The sequence below is a fragment of the Notothenia coriiceps genome, unplaced genomic scaffold, assembly GCF_000735185.1.
Source record: "Notothenia coriiceps isolate Sejong01 unplaced genomic scaffold, NC01 NC01_scaffold00025869, whole genome shotgun sequence".
Lineage (NCBI taxonomy): Eukaryota > Metazoa > Chordata > Actinopteri > Perciformes > Nototheniidae > Notothenia > Notothenia coriiceps.
In genome coordinates this window covers 17074-33874 of record NW_011358570.1, presented here as the reverse complement: position 1 = coordinate 33874, position 16801 = coordinate 17074, and the positions used below count along the sequence as shown (strand labels likewise).

At 37.5% G+C, this 16801-nt stretch overlaps 2 protein-coding genes across 2 annotated transcripts; one reads left to right on the top strand and one right to left on the bottom strand.

Annotated features, from left to right (window-relative positions):
* Window positions 1-2661: 2661 nt before the first annotated feature.
* cunh3orf18 (chromosome unknown C3orf18 homolog) lies at window positions 2662-8530 on the top strand. The gene is made up of 5 exons (XM_010783832.1): window positions 2662-3004; window positions 3844-4260; window positions 4479-4504; window positions 5318-5447; window positions 6589-8530. Exons 2-5 carry the CDS (start codon window positions 4000-4002, stop codon window positions 6667-6669), a joined length of 498 nt encoding a protein of 165 aa, XP_010782134.1. The 5' UTR covers window positions 2662-3004; window positions 3844-3999; the 3' UTR covers window positions 6670-8530.
* On the bottom strand, window positions 6953-16412 carry LOC104956352 (high mobility group protein HMGI-C). The gene is made up of 6 exons (XM_010783833.1): window positions 16207-16412; window positions 14202-14371; window positions 13921-14004; window positions 12114-12164; window positions 11970-12005; window positions 6953-10410 (listed from the first exon to the last, which is right to left on the bottom strand). The coding sequence occupies exons 2-6, from the start codon at window positions 14304-14306 to the stop codon at window positions 10327-10329; spliced, it is 360 nt and encodes a 119-aa protein (XP_010782135.1). The 5' UTR covers window positions 14307-14371; window positions 16207-16412; the 3' UTR covers window positions 6953-10326.
* Between the last annotated feature and the right edge of the window lie 389 nt (window positions 16413-16801).

Sequence of the window (16801 nt, the reverse complement as noted above, 5' to 3'; positions counted from 1 at the left end):
AAATTGGCAAGTATTTTGATCATCAAATTATAACCATCAGCTTTTCTTCCTACATTTTTCCACGAGATTGATCAAAACCTTCATGGCGTTGGTAGTCTTTCTTTCTTTAAAACTATGGCCAACCTTAATATTTGTTCCACTTCATATACAAAAATAGAATATTGGATTGGGCAGAAAAATACAATCGTCCTGATTACCTTGCTGACTACCAGATAATGTAAGTATAACTCCAAATACCTACCTTTATTTATCTATACATATGTTACCGTTTCATCTTGTTTTATTGTACCCATTAAGGTGTTTTCTTCCAATTGTATTTTATCAAGATATGTTTTGCATCTTACTTTATGCATATGGAATACAGAGATTCATATTCCTATCCCTTGTGAAATGTGTAATGTTCCCATTGCAATGTTTGAAATAACTTATTGTAGTTAAGTGCATCCTATTTGGTTGTCTGCTTTCATGCAAGTCACTGGAGGCTGCCAAAGCACCTGCTAATGGCTAACTGCAAGCTAATTGCAGTTCCCATAAGTGGACCACGTGATGTTGAGGTCAGAAAATGCATTTGATATTTTTCACAATTCCTTACCTTGAATCTTCTTTGTCTTGGTAACTTTTAGAATAACGTCCCATTTTAACTTATTAAAAGTTTACCAAACCAGTTGTATTTTATATCCAAGTATAACTTTGCTTTTTACAATTTGTTAGTTGAGATCCATATTCACATATTCCTCATGGGTGATAAGCCAGTCCATCCTTTAAGTGCCATAAAAGGCCACAAAGCCTGCTGCTCTAAACTCTGGAGAAGGAGCATTACATTAAAAGTGCAGTAATGACGAGGCTAAGACATCCTCTCATTCTACTGTAAGTGTTGCCACAGTGCTTGCCCTCAGTTTTGTTTGAACCATGACAGAAAATGGTGAGAAATATGACAAAGCAATTTGCACAGCACATACTACAAAACAAACTCTAATATAAATTCCTCATGGAGTGATTCTAGACATGTTGCTGAGTGGATATTTTCTCCTCTTGATACAACTTACTAACTAAAGTCAAATACTGAAACTTGTATTCTTCCAGGCCAGCAAGTTAACACAAGAGCAGATCACAGAGTACAAGGGAGTGTTTGAGATGTTTGATGAAGAGGGAAATAGAGATGTGAAGACACAGGCGCTGGAGAGGCTGATGGGTTTAATCGGGATCAATCCTAAAGAGAGAGAGCTCAGCCAGATGGCCAAAGATGGTAAATATATATCTGCATTGACTGCCAACACCACATATGAAATGAAATAATAGTAGACAACTACAAGCACCTGTCCCAGTATGTCACCTCGACTTCCAATTTATTATGTGAAACCAAACTGGATCTTAAATGCCAATCTAGATTAATAGCACACATTTTAGGCGAGCAACATCTTCCAAACCATTATAATAAAACGAAATATTATCTAATACTGCAGTATTCTGCTTAACTGCAGCCTGCCCCATCAAACAGTAGGTGTCAGTGTTTCACTGTGTTTTTTATAATAGGATATAGTTCATAAAAAGCATAGTTGCATCTCACACAAACACATCCAAAATATGATTGAAATTGGGTGATAATGTATAAAGTACGTTACAAAAATATTTACTGCTTATTTAATATCTTTCAGTTTTTGTGGCGATGATGACTGGGGAGGACTCATTCAAAATGAGCCGAAGAACTTGTGGATACTCTGCAACTGTTGTTACATTCACTCAATTATAAAACAAGTACATTCATTATAAAGTTCTTAACATATTTAACAAACTGAAATGTGTGCAATCACATAAGATAAGATAAGGTTGTGCAATAACAAATCACCTCTGGCTGTCAGAGAACTAACTGCTCCATAGCTTCTCTTTGGTTAACTTCAAAATGAATATTTAATTTAATTCTCCATTCATTACACACTTAATGTAAATAATATCCTGCTTTATATTGTGTTAACTGAAAATTGGCCCTTCAATAGTGTTTTATTTATCAGATAGTTTATAGATTTGTTATCTTCACGGTCAACTGTATTTTCTACTCTCTAAGGCCGGTTTATTTATATTTGTAGATGTTTATATTTTAGAATTGTTTATTTCTAATCTTTTAATTTCTAATGATGTGCAATGCCTTGTTTTTTTATGCTGCAGCAATGAAAATATTTCCCAATTTGGGATCAATAAAGTACATTTTATCTTATATCCCACTGGAAGAATACAAAATATAACGTCAACCAATGCATCCTAATAAACATCAACGCACCATTTTTATCGGCAGGCCTAATACAAATAAATGAAAGAATATAATTGATTTACTTGTAATGCTTGATCGTGCTTCAAATACACTGGTAATTTGAATATTCTACAGGAGACACATAACAGTTTTAGGGGAATTACAAATACTGCTTGTTTTGTTATGGTCAGATTATTAAGAGTCAAAGAAAAGACAAGACAGGGTTAATTTCCTTAGAGTTTCCACCCGGATGCAGTCATTCACTTGGGTCTGACAGAATCTGGTGTGCAGAGCCATTAAATCCCATTCTCATCCCTGCAAAGCCAGACAGACAGTTGAAGGAGCCAACTGCATCTCTCACTTGAAGCCATTGGACCAATCACAGGGCTGCGGGGGAGGGAGTTATCCGCGCTGATCTCTGTTTGCAGCATCCCTGGAGCAGCCTCTGTTGTGTGAAATACAAGAAAGGGCAAAGCGGAGGGGGGTTGATCCGAAGAGGAAACCGGAGAATGGGAAGGGGATCTTTTTTAGGCTGCTGGAATAGGGTTACTCTGGTGTGTGGAGTCCATCTTCACAGAAAATGGCTTTGTTTTTGTCAATGTAAACAGCCTGTGCAGTGCCTGTTTTGCTAAAGGGGGAAGCAGAATAGGAGGAGGGGCAGCCACTGGAGGAAATGCTGCCTCTTCCAATGACATTTTCCCCTCTCTAGCTAACCCTGGCCTGCCGTAGCTCACATCTGAAGTCATGCATGTTGTTAAGGTACGTATGCAGCTCTAATCTGAGAGGGAACATGGAGTAGGACCTGGTCACGTTGGCAGGATTATGAGCTCAGTTGTTTGGACAGGACTGCTTAGATACAGTGCATCTCAACTAAAAATAACACCAGTAACACAGTAATAAGGTCATACCATCATTCAAACAAAGACGTTGCATGCTCATGTCTGGTTGCTGTGCAGGAATGTTTAACTAGACAACTAGCAATGACTAAATCCAGTCTTTGGTTTTCATTGGTTGTTTGCTTCAGCTGCACATGGTCCTCATTAGGGGCACAAGCAGACAGGATGCACCAAGGAGAGAGGAATGGATCATGTGTCTTGTTTCTGCTTTAAAAGGAAATGTCTTAAAACTCATGTGTAAATCCTCAGGATGCATTGCTTGTCTCTCATGGGATGTTTACAGTATGTGTGGGTGTGAAGTAGGCCACATGTACCTGGATGTAGTGGATATTTATGGAAGTGTGTGTGGTAGCGTGTGTGGGTGTAAGTTTAAATTTGCCGTTTTGAAAGAGCTGCCAACACATTTCCTCCCAGTGCATGTTACAGTTTAAGTGGTTAGTATTCCTTGGTATTTTATCAAGTTTGTTATGCCACTTCTCTGCCTTTGCTACCCACATCCTGCCCAAAAACATCCACCACAACTGAAATTAAGCTTGAGATGTTTCAGAACAGAATTTTCTTTAATTCAACCATTTTGAGAATAATCAGTGCACAGAAGCAAATTGGACATATTTTAGTTTTTGGCTGCAGTTAAAAGAACGCTTTACCTTTTATTCATGCTTCCTACAATAACCCTTTATTAATCATAAACATTTGTTTTAGTTTTTTCTCCAGATGAAATTGCAAAGCCCCATCAATGCTCAAACCAGAGAGAAGTCACCTGTGTCCACCATGAGACGCACTAGAGGCTGAGCGACACAGCAACGTCCACACAAAGAACCAAAATACATCCTTCAGTTAAAAGTGTTGCACCTGACCATGGCCGTAACTGCAGCTAAGACAACTCCAAGTTTTTTCTCCACAACTGCCACGACCACAGCAATCCCCTTCCTCTCGACGAGCAAGGGCGTCAGAGACAATGTCACCTCCAGAACGACATTAATGACTGTTACTATCACAGCAAACGAGACCAGCTTCAATGCCACCTCGTTCCCAGAGGCCGTGATGGAGGGCTCGGGAATGGGAATGGTGCTCGTACCCTTTGGCATCATCACTGTCATCGGCTTGGCAGTGGCAATAGTAAGAAATCATTTAGATATTGTCTCTTAAGTAGCATTAATCTCTAAATGAACTGGAATGTCTCCTTGACCAAATCGATGTTGTTTATATCAATAAGTGTGTATTTGTCTTGACACACATACTGTTCTGTGTTTATACTTGCACTCAGTAATTTACTTTGTTGTTTTATTTTAAATCCACCGCCTTTTTGTCATTATATCTGTTTTTCTTCATCCTAGATGCTGTATATTCGGAAACGGAAGCGGTACGTTTACAAATACTTATTTTAGCTGATTCCACAACCTGCCTTAGTTTATTACAACCAGCCTTAGTTTATAACATGCCAATCAGTATTATTTTCCGACAGTAATTATATACATTTATCTAAGTACTGTACTACAATAAAACTTTTATTTCAATGTCCTGCAGCCTTAAACTTTGAATCAAGTGCATTTCAGAGGGAATATTATACTCATTCTCCACTAAATGTATTTGATAACTTTAGTTAATTTGAAGATTCAGATCCATGATGCAAAAATATAATCATAAAACAATGTATGTAGTATTATTACAGGTTCCCATGTTGAAATCCACAAACTATCTGGACGTTTTCATGGTACCTTTTAAAAAAACTAAACAAAAAAAAGCTCCTTATTTAACAGTTACTATAATAATAAAACATGATTAAGCATACAATTCCTTCGGAAATGGGGCATTAATAAAAATAGGAATTTTACTTTTGGTACTTTAACTATATTTTTATTCTTTTCCTTTTACTTATGTACACTTTTGAATGCAGGACTTATATGTGTTGTAGAGTATTTCTACACTGTAGTTTTGCCCTTGCTGAATTAAAATAGTGTTCTTGTTCCATCTCTGCTAAAACATAGTTTCAACCAAGAGAATTCTGGCAGTTTTAGGTCATTATGTGGCAGAGTAGTGAAGAGGGGCCCTGTGTCAAAATCCAGTTAGTAGCGTTTAGCGAATAACAAACATTTTAAACCAACAGTGCAACTAGGCAACATTTGTTTTCACCTAAATGCTGACTTCACTTCACCTCTCAACTTTTGTCTTACAGGCTGGAGAAGCTGAGGCACCAGCTCATGCCCATGTACAGCTTTGACCCGGCTGAAGAACAAGACGACCTGCTGGAACAGGAACTACTGGATCACGGCCGGGACGGCAGCCTCGCGGGTCCCAATGCCAAGGTCTCTCAGGAACCAATGTCCTATCTCTCTGTCTTATCTAGAATAAATGCTCCTATTCAGACCACAAGTGGGGAGGACCGCAAAAGCCACGATAACCAAGTTACAATGACATAAACAGTGTTTCCTGTCATAGATAACAAACAAACTTCTATCAAAATTCCCCAGTGTTTAGTTGAGTCTCTATTTGTTGACATGTCAGTACATATGTGCTTTATTTTATTTTTGTATTCCACTATTATATGTTATCTCTTAATGTCCATGTTTTTCCTGTCAAAACTTATCATTATTTTCTTTTGATTTCTTTTAAGTTTTGACAATGGCATAATGGTAAAAGGCAAGCATGGTAAAGTATCAGCTGAGTGTCTTTGAAACATCTCTCTAAAGCTCTTTTTTCCTCCCAATCCTAATTCTCTCATTGTTTCCGTTCATCAAACTTAAACAAGTTAGATGTTTGTCATATTATAAGATCTCATTTGTATTAGAGTATGCTAACAGAGGACACACACAATCACACTCAGTCATACTATCTTTCGTCCTTTCCTTTTTTTGCTCCCTCAACTTAATACTCCGATCATAACAGATTTCCTCATTTTATGTTCAAATCAAATCCATCCATGTATGTGTACACACAAAGTAGTTATAAAGAAACAAACTTAAAGAATTAGTTTTATTTTTTCTTAAGATGAACTTAAACTCAAAATCTCATTCATAGCTTTCAACTGCATCTCAAACACGGCCATTATATTTGTATAAAATACAAATATGTCTTTGGCACTGGCATACAACGATTATGTGGCTATATGTACATCTGCATTACATTCATTTAGCTACATTTTAGAATGGAGGTTTGCCTTATTAATATTCTTATACATAATCACACACATTTTCTAGTACAAATGAGAGTATGTATATACAAATGAACCCTAAACAGTTGGCATACCATGGTTTTGCACATGGCTTCTGACCCTAACACATTTTCTCTGGTTTCAGTTATCAGTCACATTTCACTTATTTGATGGTCCTGAAATGAGCAACTAGCTATCATCATCATTTCCAAGTTGAGTTGTACAATTAAAGACTAGAGCCAACATGTGATCTTGATGTCACTGACAGTTTTATGTCCCATCTGTCTCCCCTGCAGACTCTCACAACCTCCCAGGGGACGACACAGAGGCCCAGTCGTCTGGTCTTCACAGATGTAGCAAAAGCTCTCAACGCTTAACGGCTCTCTTCCATTCGTTCGTTTCAGTTTGATGCTCGAGAAACAGACTGTCTCTCAGGAAGAAAAACTAAGGGAAAGCTGGAGTGTTTTTAGGACAACTGTGGCTTTGAAGGACATTTTCATCACTCTGACACAGGACGAAGTGGTTTTCAAAAAAAAATTGTAGGGTGCATGTTTGATAAGGGAGTATAATGGTAGGAATCATATGATCTTGCACTTTTATTATTTGGTACACAAATGCAGTGGGATGCACTTGAATCATGTTGCGTCATTGCTGTTAAAATGTTTGGTAGCTTTTCAGTGAAGTTCTTCTGAGCTTCAATATCTACTTCCATGTTTGAAGGGAGAAATGCACACTTGTGTTTTAATGATTTTGTGGTCTTTTGTCTCTGATGAGCTTGAACTCTGGATGTTTTTTCATCCTTAAGTGAGGAGTCCCTCACTGTTTTGTTTCCTCTTTATTGAGCAAAGAAGATCTGTTACCATCTGTATACATTAAAACAATTTAAACCAATTTGAAAGAAAAAAGGTTTTGATGTACAAACCCATGACAAAAGAGTTGATGGGTGTGATATTTTATTGATAAGGGATAAAGAAGCAGAATAACACAAATCACATGGTAAAGAATCATTACAAAACATATATCACAGGTTTGTGAGTTGTATTAATGTATTGGATGAGGACACATCAATAACATAACTACAAAATGGTGTTAAAAGTAAGGCATAAAAGATGATTTCTCAAGTTACACTTCAACTTTTCAATAGTTGAATATGGATCAAGTACTGTATGTACTATCAGTAAGATCACAGAACAACGTTGTCCCCTTATCGAGAGTAAATATCCAGACACAGCTTGTGTAAAACAACAAACACTAACCCAGCCGTAGTTAAATTAAGAGGCGCCCTTCAGGCTGACTTACGTTAATTATGGTGACGTGAATGTTGCGAGATGAGTGGACTACAACAGTACTAGTTAGACAATGATTTCAAGATTTCATGATCCACATCTCCTGCAGGTTCTGTGGAAAAGGTCAGACACCACTAGCCAAAGACTTTCTTCAGAGACGTCCTTGGCTTATTCATTTTTTTAGAGGTAGTCCAAAAGGGCAAAACGTAACGTCAATGCAGTTGTACAATAAAACATAACTGTCTGTAAATTCATTAAGCTCCATGGCAGCAATTTACCCAACAATGCTGAAATACATACACAAATGGGGATATTACATACCATCAGTGATATGAAAAATGAAATGAAATAAGCTTACTGTCAGTTTAAGGGCAGAAATATTGACCACCAAGGTCTTAAAAACGTTACTGTATTAAAAGACTGGAACCTGGAAACTTCTTTATTTTTTAATTAACTAAACAATTGGAAATTATAGAAAAAATACTTTGAAATACCATTATTACCAAGTACTCTGAGTGATTATTTATGATGATTTATTAAAGATAAACAAGTATATTTAGGGGTTACCCTTAAACTGTGTTTTTTACATCATTCAGATTGTTTTATTTCTCTTTTAAACCCCACAAGCGTTGACCACAAATCGAATTCCATTAATTTCCATTGTATTTGAGATTCAGAAACACATATCTCAGAACTGGTCAAAAAACAAAACTATCTGCATGACTTGAAACCACAAGTTAGAAAGAAGAACCACAAATTAAAAGTTTAATTAACAACTATGGGTTGATCAATGAGTCATTTGTTAACAAATGTATACTTATTCTTCTGGTATAATATATTTTTGCGATCAGCATTACTATCACATAGTAGCCCAATTGTTGCGGGTCACTAAAAGTCTCTTATAACGACCATATAGAAAAATGAAGGAACAACCTTTTTTCCTTTCATAAATGAGTAGAACAACAAAGAGAACGGTTAAAGATGCAGTGTGAAATATTATTTACTTATTTTCCACCATTTATTTCCACCTTGTCATGTATTTCAGCAACTTGAAGTTATTTGCTGCCCTTGTTTTTTTTGTAATTACACTTATTAAGAGTGTCCCACATACAATTTACAGTGTACGAATGAGAAAAACCATGATGTAGAAAAAATGAGAAATACCCAAAAAACAAACAAGTATTTCATAAGGAAGTACACCCTAAAAAAGCAAGTATTTTATCAAGTTGTTTTGTAAACTATTGGATGCATTGTTTTCCCAGGAGTCTCACTTCAGCTTTTAACAAATACATTTTTTAAAGAAAATTACAATGATGCTTTTTTTGTACACCAATCGCAAAATCCTCTGCTGGTGTGTGATGTGTGCTTTTGTGTGTAAGCCTGAAAACCCTTTGTGTGTGTTTGTGTGTTTGTGTGAGGGTGTGTGTGTGTGTCGTTGTTGCTGCAGAGGGAGTGAAAAGTTATTTTGTTGCGATGTTTTTTGTTACTGAGGTAGTATGAGAGTTTAAGAAACTGAGGGCATCTGAGGTTTAAATGAGGTCTTTGTGTCAAGGCAAACTGGTAATGTCAAACACAAATCAGAAATGCACAACAAACACAGCACAATCATTTTTACTGAGTAGACTGACAACATGTTCCTGAATATTTTAGTACCTGAGGTTTCAATATGGTGTAAAAGCACTGTAATAGTAAAATCCTGAGTGTGGTAAAATGACATGCCAACAATGTTGTTGACTAAAGTAAATATGAAGGGTTTCTTTCCAAAACAAGACATCCATATAAACCTTTTGGTGCTTTTTTACTTGCTGGAGGGTGGAAGAGGAAATACAATTGGTAATTGTTATGCATTACTTTTTAACTTTGAGTAATGAACATAAGACATTTCTTTTCTCCCAAACTGGATATCTCCTTTTGGAATAAAATCTTTCACATCTACTTTTATAATAATGACTTCAGAGCACCATGTTTATATTGTAACATCACAAAAAATGTCACCATCTTGCTCCCATTTCATATGAGAATTCATGACACTTGATTTAGATTTTTCTTTCAATAAAACAGTCAAGGTTAGTTCCTTTTTCTCTCAATTTTAACCCACAATCCTGTCCACACACCCGCTCAGAGACAAGCAGAGAGGTTAAGAGAGTGGGCATCCTTAAAGCAATAGTTTAACTTTTTGGGTAAATACGCTTCTTGGCAACCTTTCCAAAAGTTAGATAAGAAGATTTCTAAAAAACAATGAATCTTAAGCGAAGCATTCAGACTGGACACAGTCTGAAGTTGAACATTTTACCTTACACATTTAAAACTCGAAAGGCACATTGCAGTAACTGTGTGAACAATTAACTAAAAACTGCTATCAGTCTTTATGCTAAGTTAAGCTAACCAGCTTCTGGTAGTAGCTTAATAGTAACCGTACAGATATGAGATTGGTATCAATCTTTTGATGCAACTCTTGGTGTAAGTGAACAAGCACAATTCCCAAAATGTCAAACTATTTGCTAAAAAAAAGCTATTTTGAAAGATCAAATTATTCGAAGTAAAAACAGAGCTTGTTCATCAAACTCTTACAGCGAACTAATAAAACCAGGGTACAGTATCATATCGGGAGAAGAAACAACTGTCTGCAATGACTTCTTTTTGTGTGGTTATGTGTGTGTTCCTGAATTCCCATCACAGAAAGGGGTCAGACCCCTGACCCCTGTTTGTTTGAGGCCAAACCTTGAGGTAGGTCGAAAGGCATCCCATCTACTCCCCTTCCTCCTGCGCTGGAACCTGAGATGTCTGAGGCTCGAGCTGCGAGGGATCATCCTCAGTCTCTTCTGAAGAGCCCTGGAACAGCACAAGGCCAAAAAACACCATCACTTTGTGTGTTGTCGCAGTCTAGTGACTCATAATGCACAAGATAATGAATCTATACTAGAAAGAGCACGAGAATACAATAATGAGTGTAAAATTCAGTGATTGCGTGCGGGGAAGTAGGTCCAGCTGTCAGACTTAGAAATGCGAAGAAGACGACGGTTAGGTCAGGAAACCAAGTAGACAGAGAAAGAGAACAGTTAGATCAGGTTTCCCCTCTCTACATTGACTCATTCTTCCCCTTCGTGTGCGTGCGTCTGAAAAAGGGAGTCTATCTTAACGGTTTCAGTTCTTGAAGAGGAGAGGATGCGATAAGGAAGACGAGGGGCATCAAGAGAACTGACACGTTGTGCAATATTCTTTGTTTGAAATATGAACGAGGTGGCTTAAAGAACTAACGTTTCTCAGAAACACTGGGTGTGCACCCACTAAAACTGGATGTAACGAAAGGATGTTTGGAGGTGTATTTGGGGAATTCAGCACCGCCGTCTTTACATTTCCTAGAACCCGTCATATCCTTGTGAAGTCAATTAACACATAGCTCAAAGAACTGTTTCTTTATCATTACATACAAAAGTAAATATGTAGTTAGCAGCGATGTGCCATGTTGTTCTAATCCTCATTTTTTCAATGTGCAGGGCAGTGCAAAGGATTAGCTGTATGTGCTGCACAAGCTGGAGGAAAGAAGCTTTTTCTTAATCTGTGTTGGATTTGTGATTATGGAGACGTTTGCCAAAGAAGTATATGATACTTATAAAGTATGATTCTTTTACATTCAAAACATTTTTAAATTATGAAAAAACAAATATAAAAATGCAATACTTAAGAATCACATGTGAGTTTACTTGATCAATCTAGCCAAAACTACAGCAGTATAATGCATCAAAGTGGATAACTATGTTGGTAATTCAATAACTTTGTCATCATGCTCTCTCTCTTTATGTTTTTTGTTAAAAACATTCAATATAACGCACTGCAGTGTTGGTTAGGTATATTTAATAAATTGGTTACTATAGACTGTCTGAAGGCAATACTTTGTTGGCTGCAGAACCAACTTAATGGGCCCATAGGACTTTTGAATGTAGTTCAGGTTTGAATAGGAACACAAGCAGAAGATATTCATGAATAGTTAAATGAGATCTGCTCTCAAAAGTCCCTCATTATAAATGAGACTGATTTAGTGAAAAAGTAAGATGTGTGACACAAACTGAAATGCCTGATCTACTGAAGCAGAGGATGTCTTTCTTCATTGTCACAGACTCTCAGTGACTTACAGTTCAATGTGATATCTAGTAAGTGACTAATTCAAAAACGTATTGAAAGTAATTTGCTATGTGTTACTTACCAAAAAGACTGCAGTGGAAGGGTATTTAATTATAGAGGGCTTATGCTTAGATTTAAAAAGGATGTAATGTTTTGTAATCATTTAAAGAATCTGCAACATTTCTGCTCATTTTGTTAGATTAGAGATCTTACTTCAGTCATTTTAACAAATTAAATCACAAGAATCAAAAGATTTTTTTCCCCCTCACCTGCTGCTCTTCAGCTACTTGTACTACTTTCCGGGGCTGCGGTAAGAGAGGAAACACAATGAATATATCATGAATACAAAGGCCCTGCAGCTCAAGGAGACACCTTGAAGGCTTTGGACACAACTGTCAGTGATTGCTCCATACCCATTTCCTCGGTCGCCCACGCGGACGTTTCTCACCAACGGGCTCTACTTTCTGAGGAAGAACAGACGAATGGTTAACACCATGTTTCACATTTGAACAATCCTGGCATACTTTCAGCTCTAACTAAGATTAGGGTTTTATGCATTGCCATTTTGTATCATAGTTTTTATTACTTTGTCGCCAGAACAAAGTAAACTGCAATACAAATACAAACAGTTCTTTAAGTCAAAGTATCCCTCTGTAGAATATGAAGAGCTGTCTGTCTGAGTATAAATGAGGAACTCTACCAAGCAAAGTTAAATGATCTTCAACAATCGAATGAAAATACCAAAAATACACATATTCATTGAATATTTTGCTTTTATATCCACATTTTCAGAAAAATGCTGGATTTCCCTTAATTTGTAAAAAACAAAAAAATGTATGTGGGTTATGGCATGTTTTACAATAGGCACATACATACCAATGTATGTTTCAGATGTAAATAGATCGGTGGAGTTGCCTGAAACTAATGTTTTTTTCCAGAGATAGCGATGAAACAAATAAAGTCTATAATAAAAAAATATATGTTATCTGTATACAATTGTTTAGAGTGTTGCTACAAATGCACAGACAACCGGGAAATCTGCCAGCAGGGGCACCACAACAACTTTCACTCCTGCTACAACAAGCCTCTGAAAATAAACTTCAACTTTAAGAGAACATTTGACAAAATAGCAAAGGGTAGCTTTTTTCTAAACTATCTTTAATATCAATGCACACAGCAATGTGGCTCCTGATGCTATATCTGAGTACATGTGATCATAAGTGTACTGTAAATTGATATTTCACAGCTGTCATTCAACAATGTCAACACTTTTTAAACACGCTGCCACACATGTTTTAGTTTATTTTGAAAACAACATAAATACACAATATAAAAAATAGGCTGAGATTTTAGTTTTTAAAGTAGTGGTTGATTTAGAAGTGTTGTTTTAATGTTACATTATTGGAAAAGGCCCCTTTGGTGAGAATGGTACTAATTATTTACTTTAGAAATAGATGTTTAAAATTGTATAATTAAAAGTCATGCATTCAAAATATTTTCAAGTACCAAAAGTAATGTTCACAATGCAATATACTTCATTACAGAGTTTTTGATTATTGTACATACATATTAAGATAAAAATCATTATCATGAATGCATAGATGTGAAAGATGGACCAATTTAGATGGAGCTTATATCAACATAAAACACTGTTGATATACAAAGTGATAGTTTAAAAGATGATGAGTAAAATTGTAAACTGCAAATTGACTTCACATGTGCCTCAAAGATCTACTTTGACTTTCAGTATTTAAGCATGTGCTGTCGTATCTTTAACCACTTTTATCAATGTTAAGTGAGAGACATCCCTCTGTAAGACAATCTTTCATTCCTCAGAACAATAATAGATATCACTAACAAACAGGCGTGAGACAAAAATACTGCACTGATTTAACAGCTGCTCTTTTCTCTGTTTTCAGCTGACACTGCCCTCATCATGATGAATGCTGACTTCCATTAAATGCCGTGCAAATGACATCAATCTTAGTTTTTCCAAAAATTATAAATGGAAACAAAATGTATAGAGAGTATTTCCATCAATTGTAAGACAAATATTGTGTGTGTTATTGAGTGTTAGAGTAAGAAATCACAGATGACTGTAATGTCACTATGATTATATCTTTCTATTATATTTTCTAATGTTAAGAAATTCAGAGCATCATTTCTTTCTTTCTCAAATAAATACATGTATTTATTGACAGCTTATAAATCAGTTAGAACCTTCAGTGCAGTTTTGGGGCCTTTGTTCTTGCTGCCTTTGGGTCGTCCTCTCGGTCTCTTCGGAGTCGGTGGCCCAACAGGCTCCTGCACAGAAAAAAACACATGTTAAACTAACCATTGAAAAACGTTGCTTTGCATGAGCTGTTTCTTTACAGCCAGGAGACACTGACCCATAATTAACTAGCTTTGTTTCCCAGAAGCACCTTTTAATTAGATACTTAATGATTTAAGATCTAGGGTAGACCTGATTCATCTGATCTTTTTAAAGACTGGAGCCTTACCTGCTGCTGTTTCCGGGGCCGACCCCTGCCCCTGCGCTGAGGCTCAGGAGGAGACTGGGCAGTGCTCGGCTCGGGAGACGGCTCTTTGGTCCCACGATTACTCATGCCTGTGTCTGTCCACCTGCTTCAAAGAGTGTGGGCATCAAAGCCTGGAGAAGCAGCCTCAAGGGCTTAAAGAGGAGAAGATGAGAGTAAAAAAACAAAGTATTGCAAACTTATGAATTAAGCAATCATCTTCCACAAATTCTATTCAAAATGTTTTCTTTGCACAATCACAACCGTGAGTTTTCATCAGTGCTTAATATAATTGAAAGGATAAATCAGAATCACACAGGATCATTTTCCAGTAGTGAGCGTGGGAACTGCTTATACATTAGCCTTGGCACCAGGTTCATTGGAAACACAGACAGGGGTCTGGCAGACGCAGGGAAACATGAGAATGGTGTCCAGAAACTAAAAGTAGCACAGATATTCACAACTCAATCTGCCATCCAAAATCTGCATCTGCTCTGCTGTACGCTGCCTTTCCATCTGTCCTCTGTGAGGTATTTCTCAATGAGGTTGTGCATGCTGTAGGCGTGCTGATGCTGCAACAACCTTTATTTGAAACGTGTGGAACTTAGACACCCAAAAAATAAACTACTTATTTTTAATGGAAAAAATCATTAAAACATGACAAACTATTCACACATCTAAGATTGCAACCTATATAGTGAACTTCAGAGCTGCAATGCTTAGTTGATTTATAAAATAGTCATACACAAGAAATGAACCTGGAACTTTTTTCATAATTGATGGCAGTCTCTGTGTCTCATTTTATTGTAAACAAAATACTTTTCGGTTTTGAGTTATAGGGCACAGATACATGAAAAAACATAAGAAGAAACTATTTGGACTTCAGGCAAAACTTTTCTTTCTTTTTTTTACCAACTGAATAATCAATTTATTATTAAGGACATGTCAGTGATTTCCTAATTCAGTAATTGTCTGGTCAATTAAATGTAACAACATAGTTAAAACGCCCCTTAAGCCCCCAAAAACCATGTTGGCATCTTGAATTGTCAAAGATAACAAGTTTACAATCACATTATGACCAAGAAAGGCAACAATTCTCGAAAAATGACTGAAAGTATAAATGAGTTATCAAAATGATTGTCTGATTGATTATGACAAACCATGTGGCCTATCCTCCAATCATATTTGTTGGGAATTTCTCAAAGGACGATTAGTTCATTTGTATTAAGATAGATAGATGACTAAATGCTGCTTGTAATGTCCTAAGGTGGTCGTTCACCGTAAGGTCTAGCTCTGGGAGGAATGTGCCAAAATCTAATTGCCAACACAGCCTATCAAAACGGGCGAACTGAAGCAGGAAGTCGGAGTCATTTTAGAAATATACGTCCTTGTTGAAACGAGTAAAAGCCAAACGAGACAAACGACGCCGTTTCGTGGCTTCTAAACGGAGTAAGGAGCAACACAACAAGCGTCCTGCACTTCTTCTGCAGCGGCAGACCGCCCGCTTAACTAGTCTGTGTTTGCCAGTCTAGTACTGGGACTGAATGTACTTTTTGCATATGGGCGGCAATTGCAACCATAAAAACACCTTGTTTTACAGCCTTTTAAGAAGGTGCGTGAAGCGCTCCTGCATGACTTCAAACCTTCCCGACTATGGGTTGAGTATCTAGCGCATGTAAACGCCAAAACAACAGTCGAGGCCGTCAGTGTTTAAAGTCGGTGCTCTCTTCACAACATCCCCCTGCTCACATCACTTGCGCAATAGTTTGTATGTGCTGTTTTCATTAGTGATAACAGGTCCGCCGAAGTGGATGAACCGAAAAACTGGAGAAACTTTAGCGAGAGGGACAAAGGCGAGGAACACAGGTGCAAAAGCTCTCCTTTCAAAGCAGCCATGGACATACACACATACATACACCCAGGCTATAGGCTCCATGTTCCGACTGAGTGCTCACCGCCAAATGCAACAATGAGAGCGCAGGGAACTTACCTTGAGACGGTTCTAGCTTTACCTGGAAGTTCACACACGGTCAGCTCACTTTGTGCTCCTGCACAACTCTGAAAATCTCAGAGTATCGACCGTCTCATTGGTTGGATTGAAAGGGTAAACTCTCTCTCTCTCTCTCTCTCTCTCCCTCTCTCCTCTAATCGGAAATGTGTGTGATCCCCCCAGACGTCCAGTCACGAATACCCCAGTTGCAGTATAATTGGGGGTTGTAGCTGAGCAGTATGCATTGCATACTTTCTCTATTAAAGCATGTTTCAAGAGGGAGCGAGGGTAGGTTTGGAACAGAGGACCCCGCCCCGAACAGCTCACTGGACCACCCACTTGAGAGAAAGAAAGAGAGAGTCTGGTTCCGGGGTTCCCAAAGTGGGGAAGTTCCCCACAGACGGGAGGAGAAGGTACAGTAGAAATGTCTAGACGGGTTTAAGCAGAGGTTTCACACTCTCTCTCTCTCCCTCCCTGCTGTTAGATCCCCACCTACACTGCTGGACTTTCTGTCAGTCATAACAAAGGAACCAAATATCAGATGGGGTTTTTGAGAGCAAAGTGTGTGTGCAGGCAGCCGTCTTTTTTTTTGGGG

What these genes read in the sequence shown, in the direction of transcription:
- LOC104956352 (XM_010783833.1), bottom strand. Translation starts at nt 14,306, where the DNA reads ATGAGTAATCGTGGGACCAAAGAGCCGTCTCCCGAGCCGAGCACTGCC. An exon ending in GGCCCCGGAAACAGCAGCAG is followed by an intron (nt 14,005 to 14,201) that starts GTAAGGCTCCAG and finishes TTTTCTGTGCAG; the next exon opens with GAGCCTGTTGGGCCACCGAC. An exon ending in GTGGGCGACCGAGGAAATGG is followed by an intron (nt 12,006 to 12,113) that starts GTATGGAGCAAT and finishes CTCTTACCGCAG; the next exon opens with CCCCGGAAAGTAGTACAAGT.
- cunh3orf18 (XM_010783832.1), top strand. Translation starts at nt 4,000, where the DNA reads ATGGCCGTAACTGCAGCTAAGACAACTCCAAGTTTTTTCTCCACAACT. An exon ending in TCGGCTTGGCAGTGGCAATA is followed by an intron (nt 4,261 to 4,478) that starts GTAAGAAATCAT and finishes TCTTCATCCTAG; the next exon opens with ATGCTGTATATTCGGAAACG. An exon ending in TCGCGGGTCCCAATGCCAAG is followed by an intron (nt 5,448 to 6,588) that starts GTCTCTCAGGAA and finishes TCTCCCCTGCAG; the next exon opens with ACTCTCACAACCTCCCAGGG.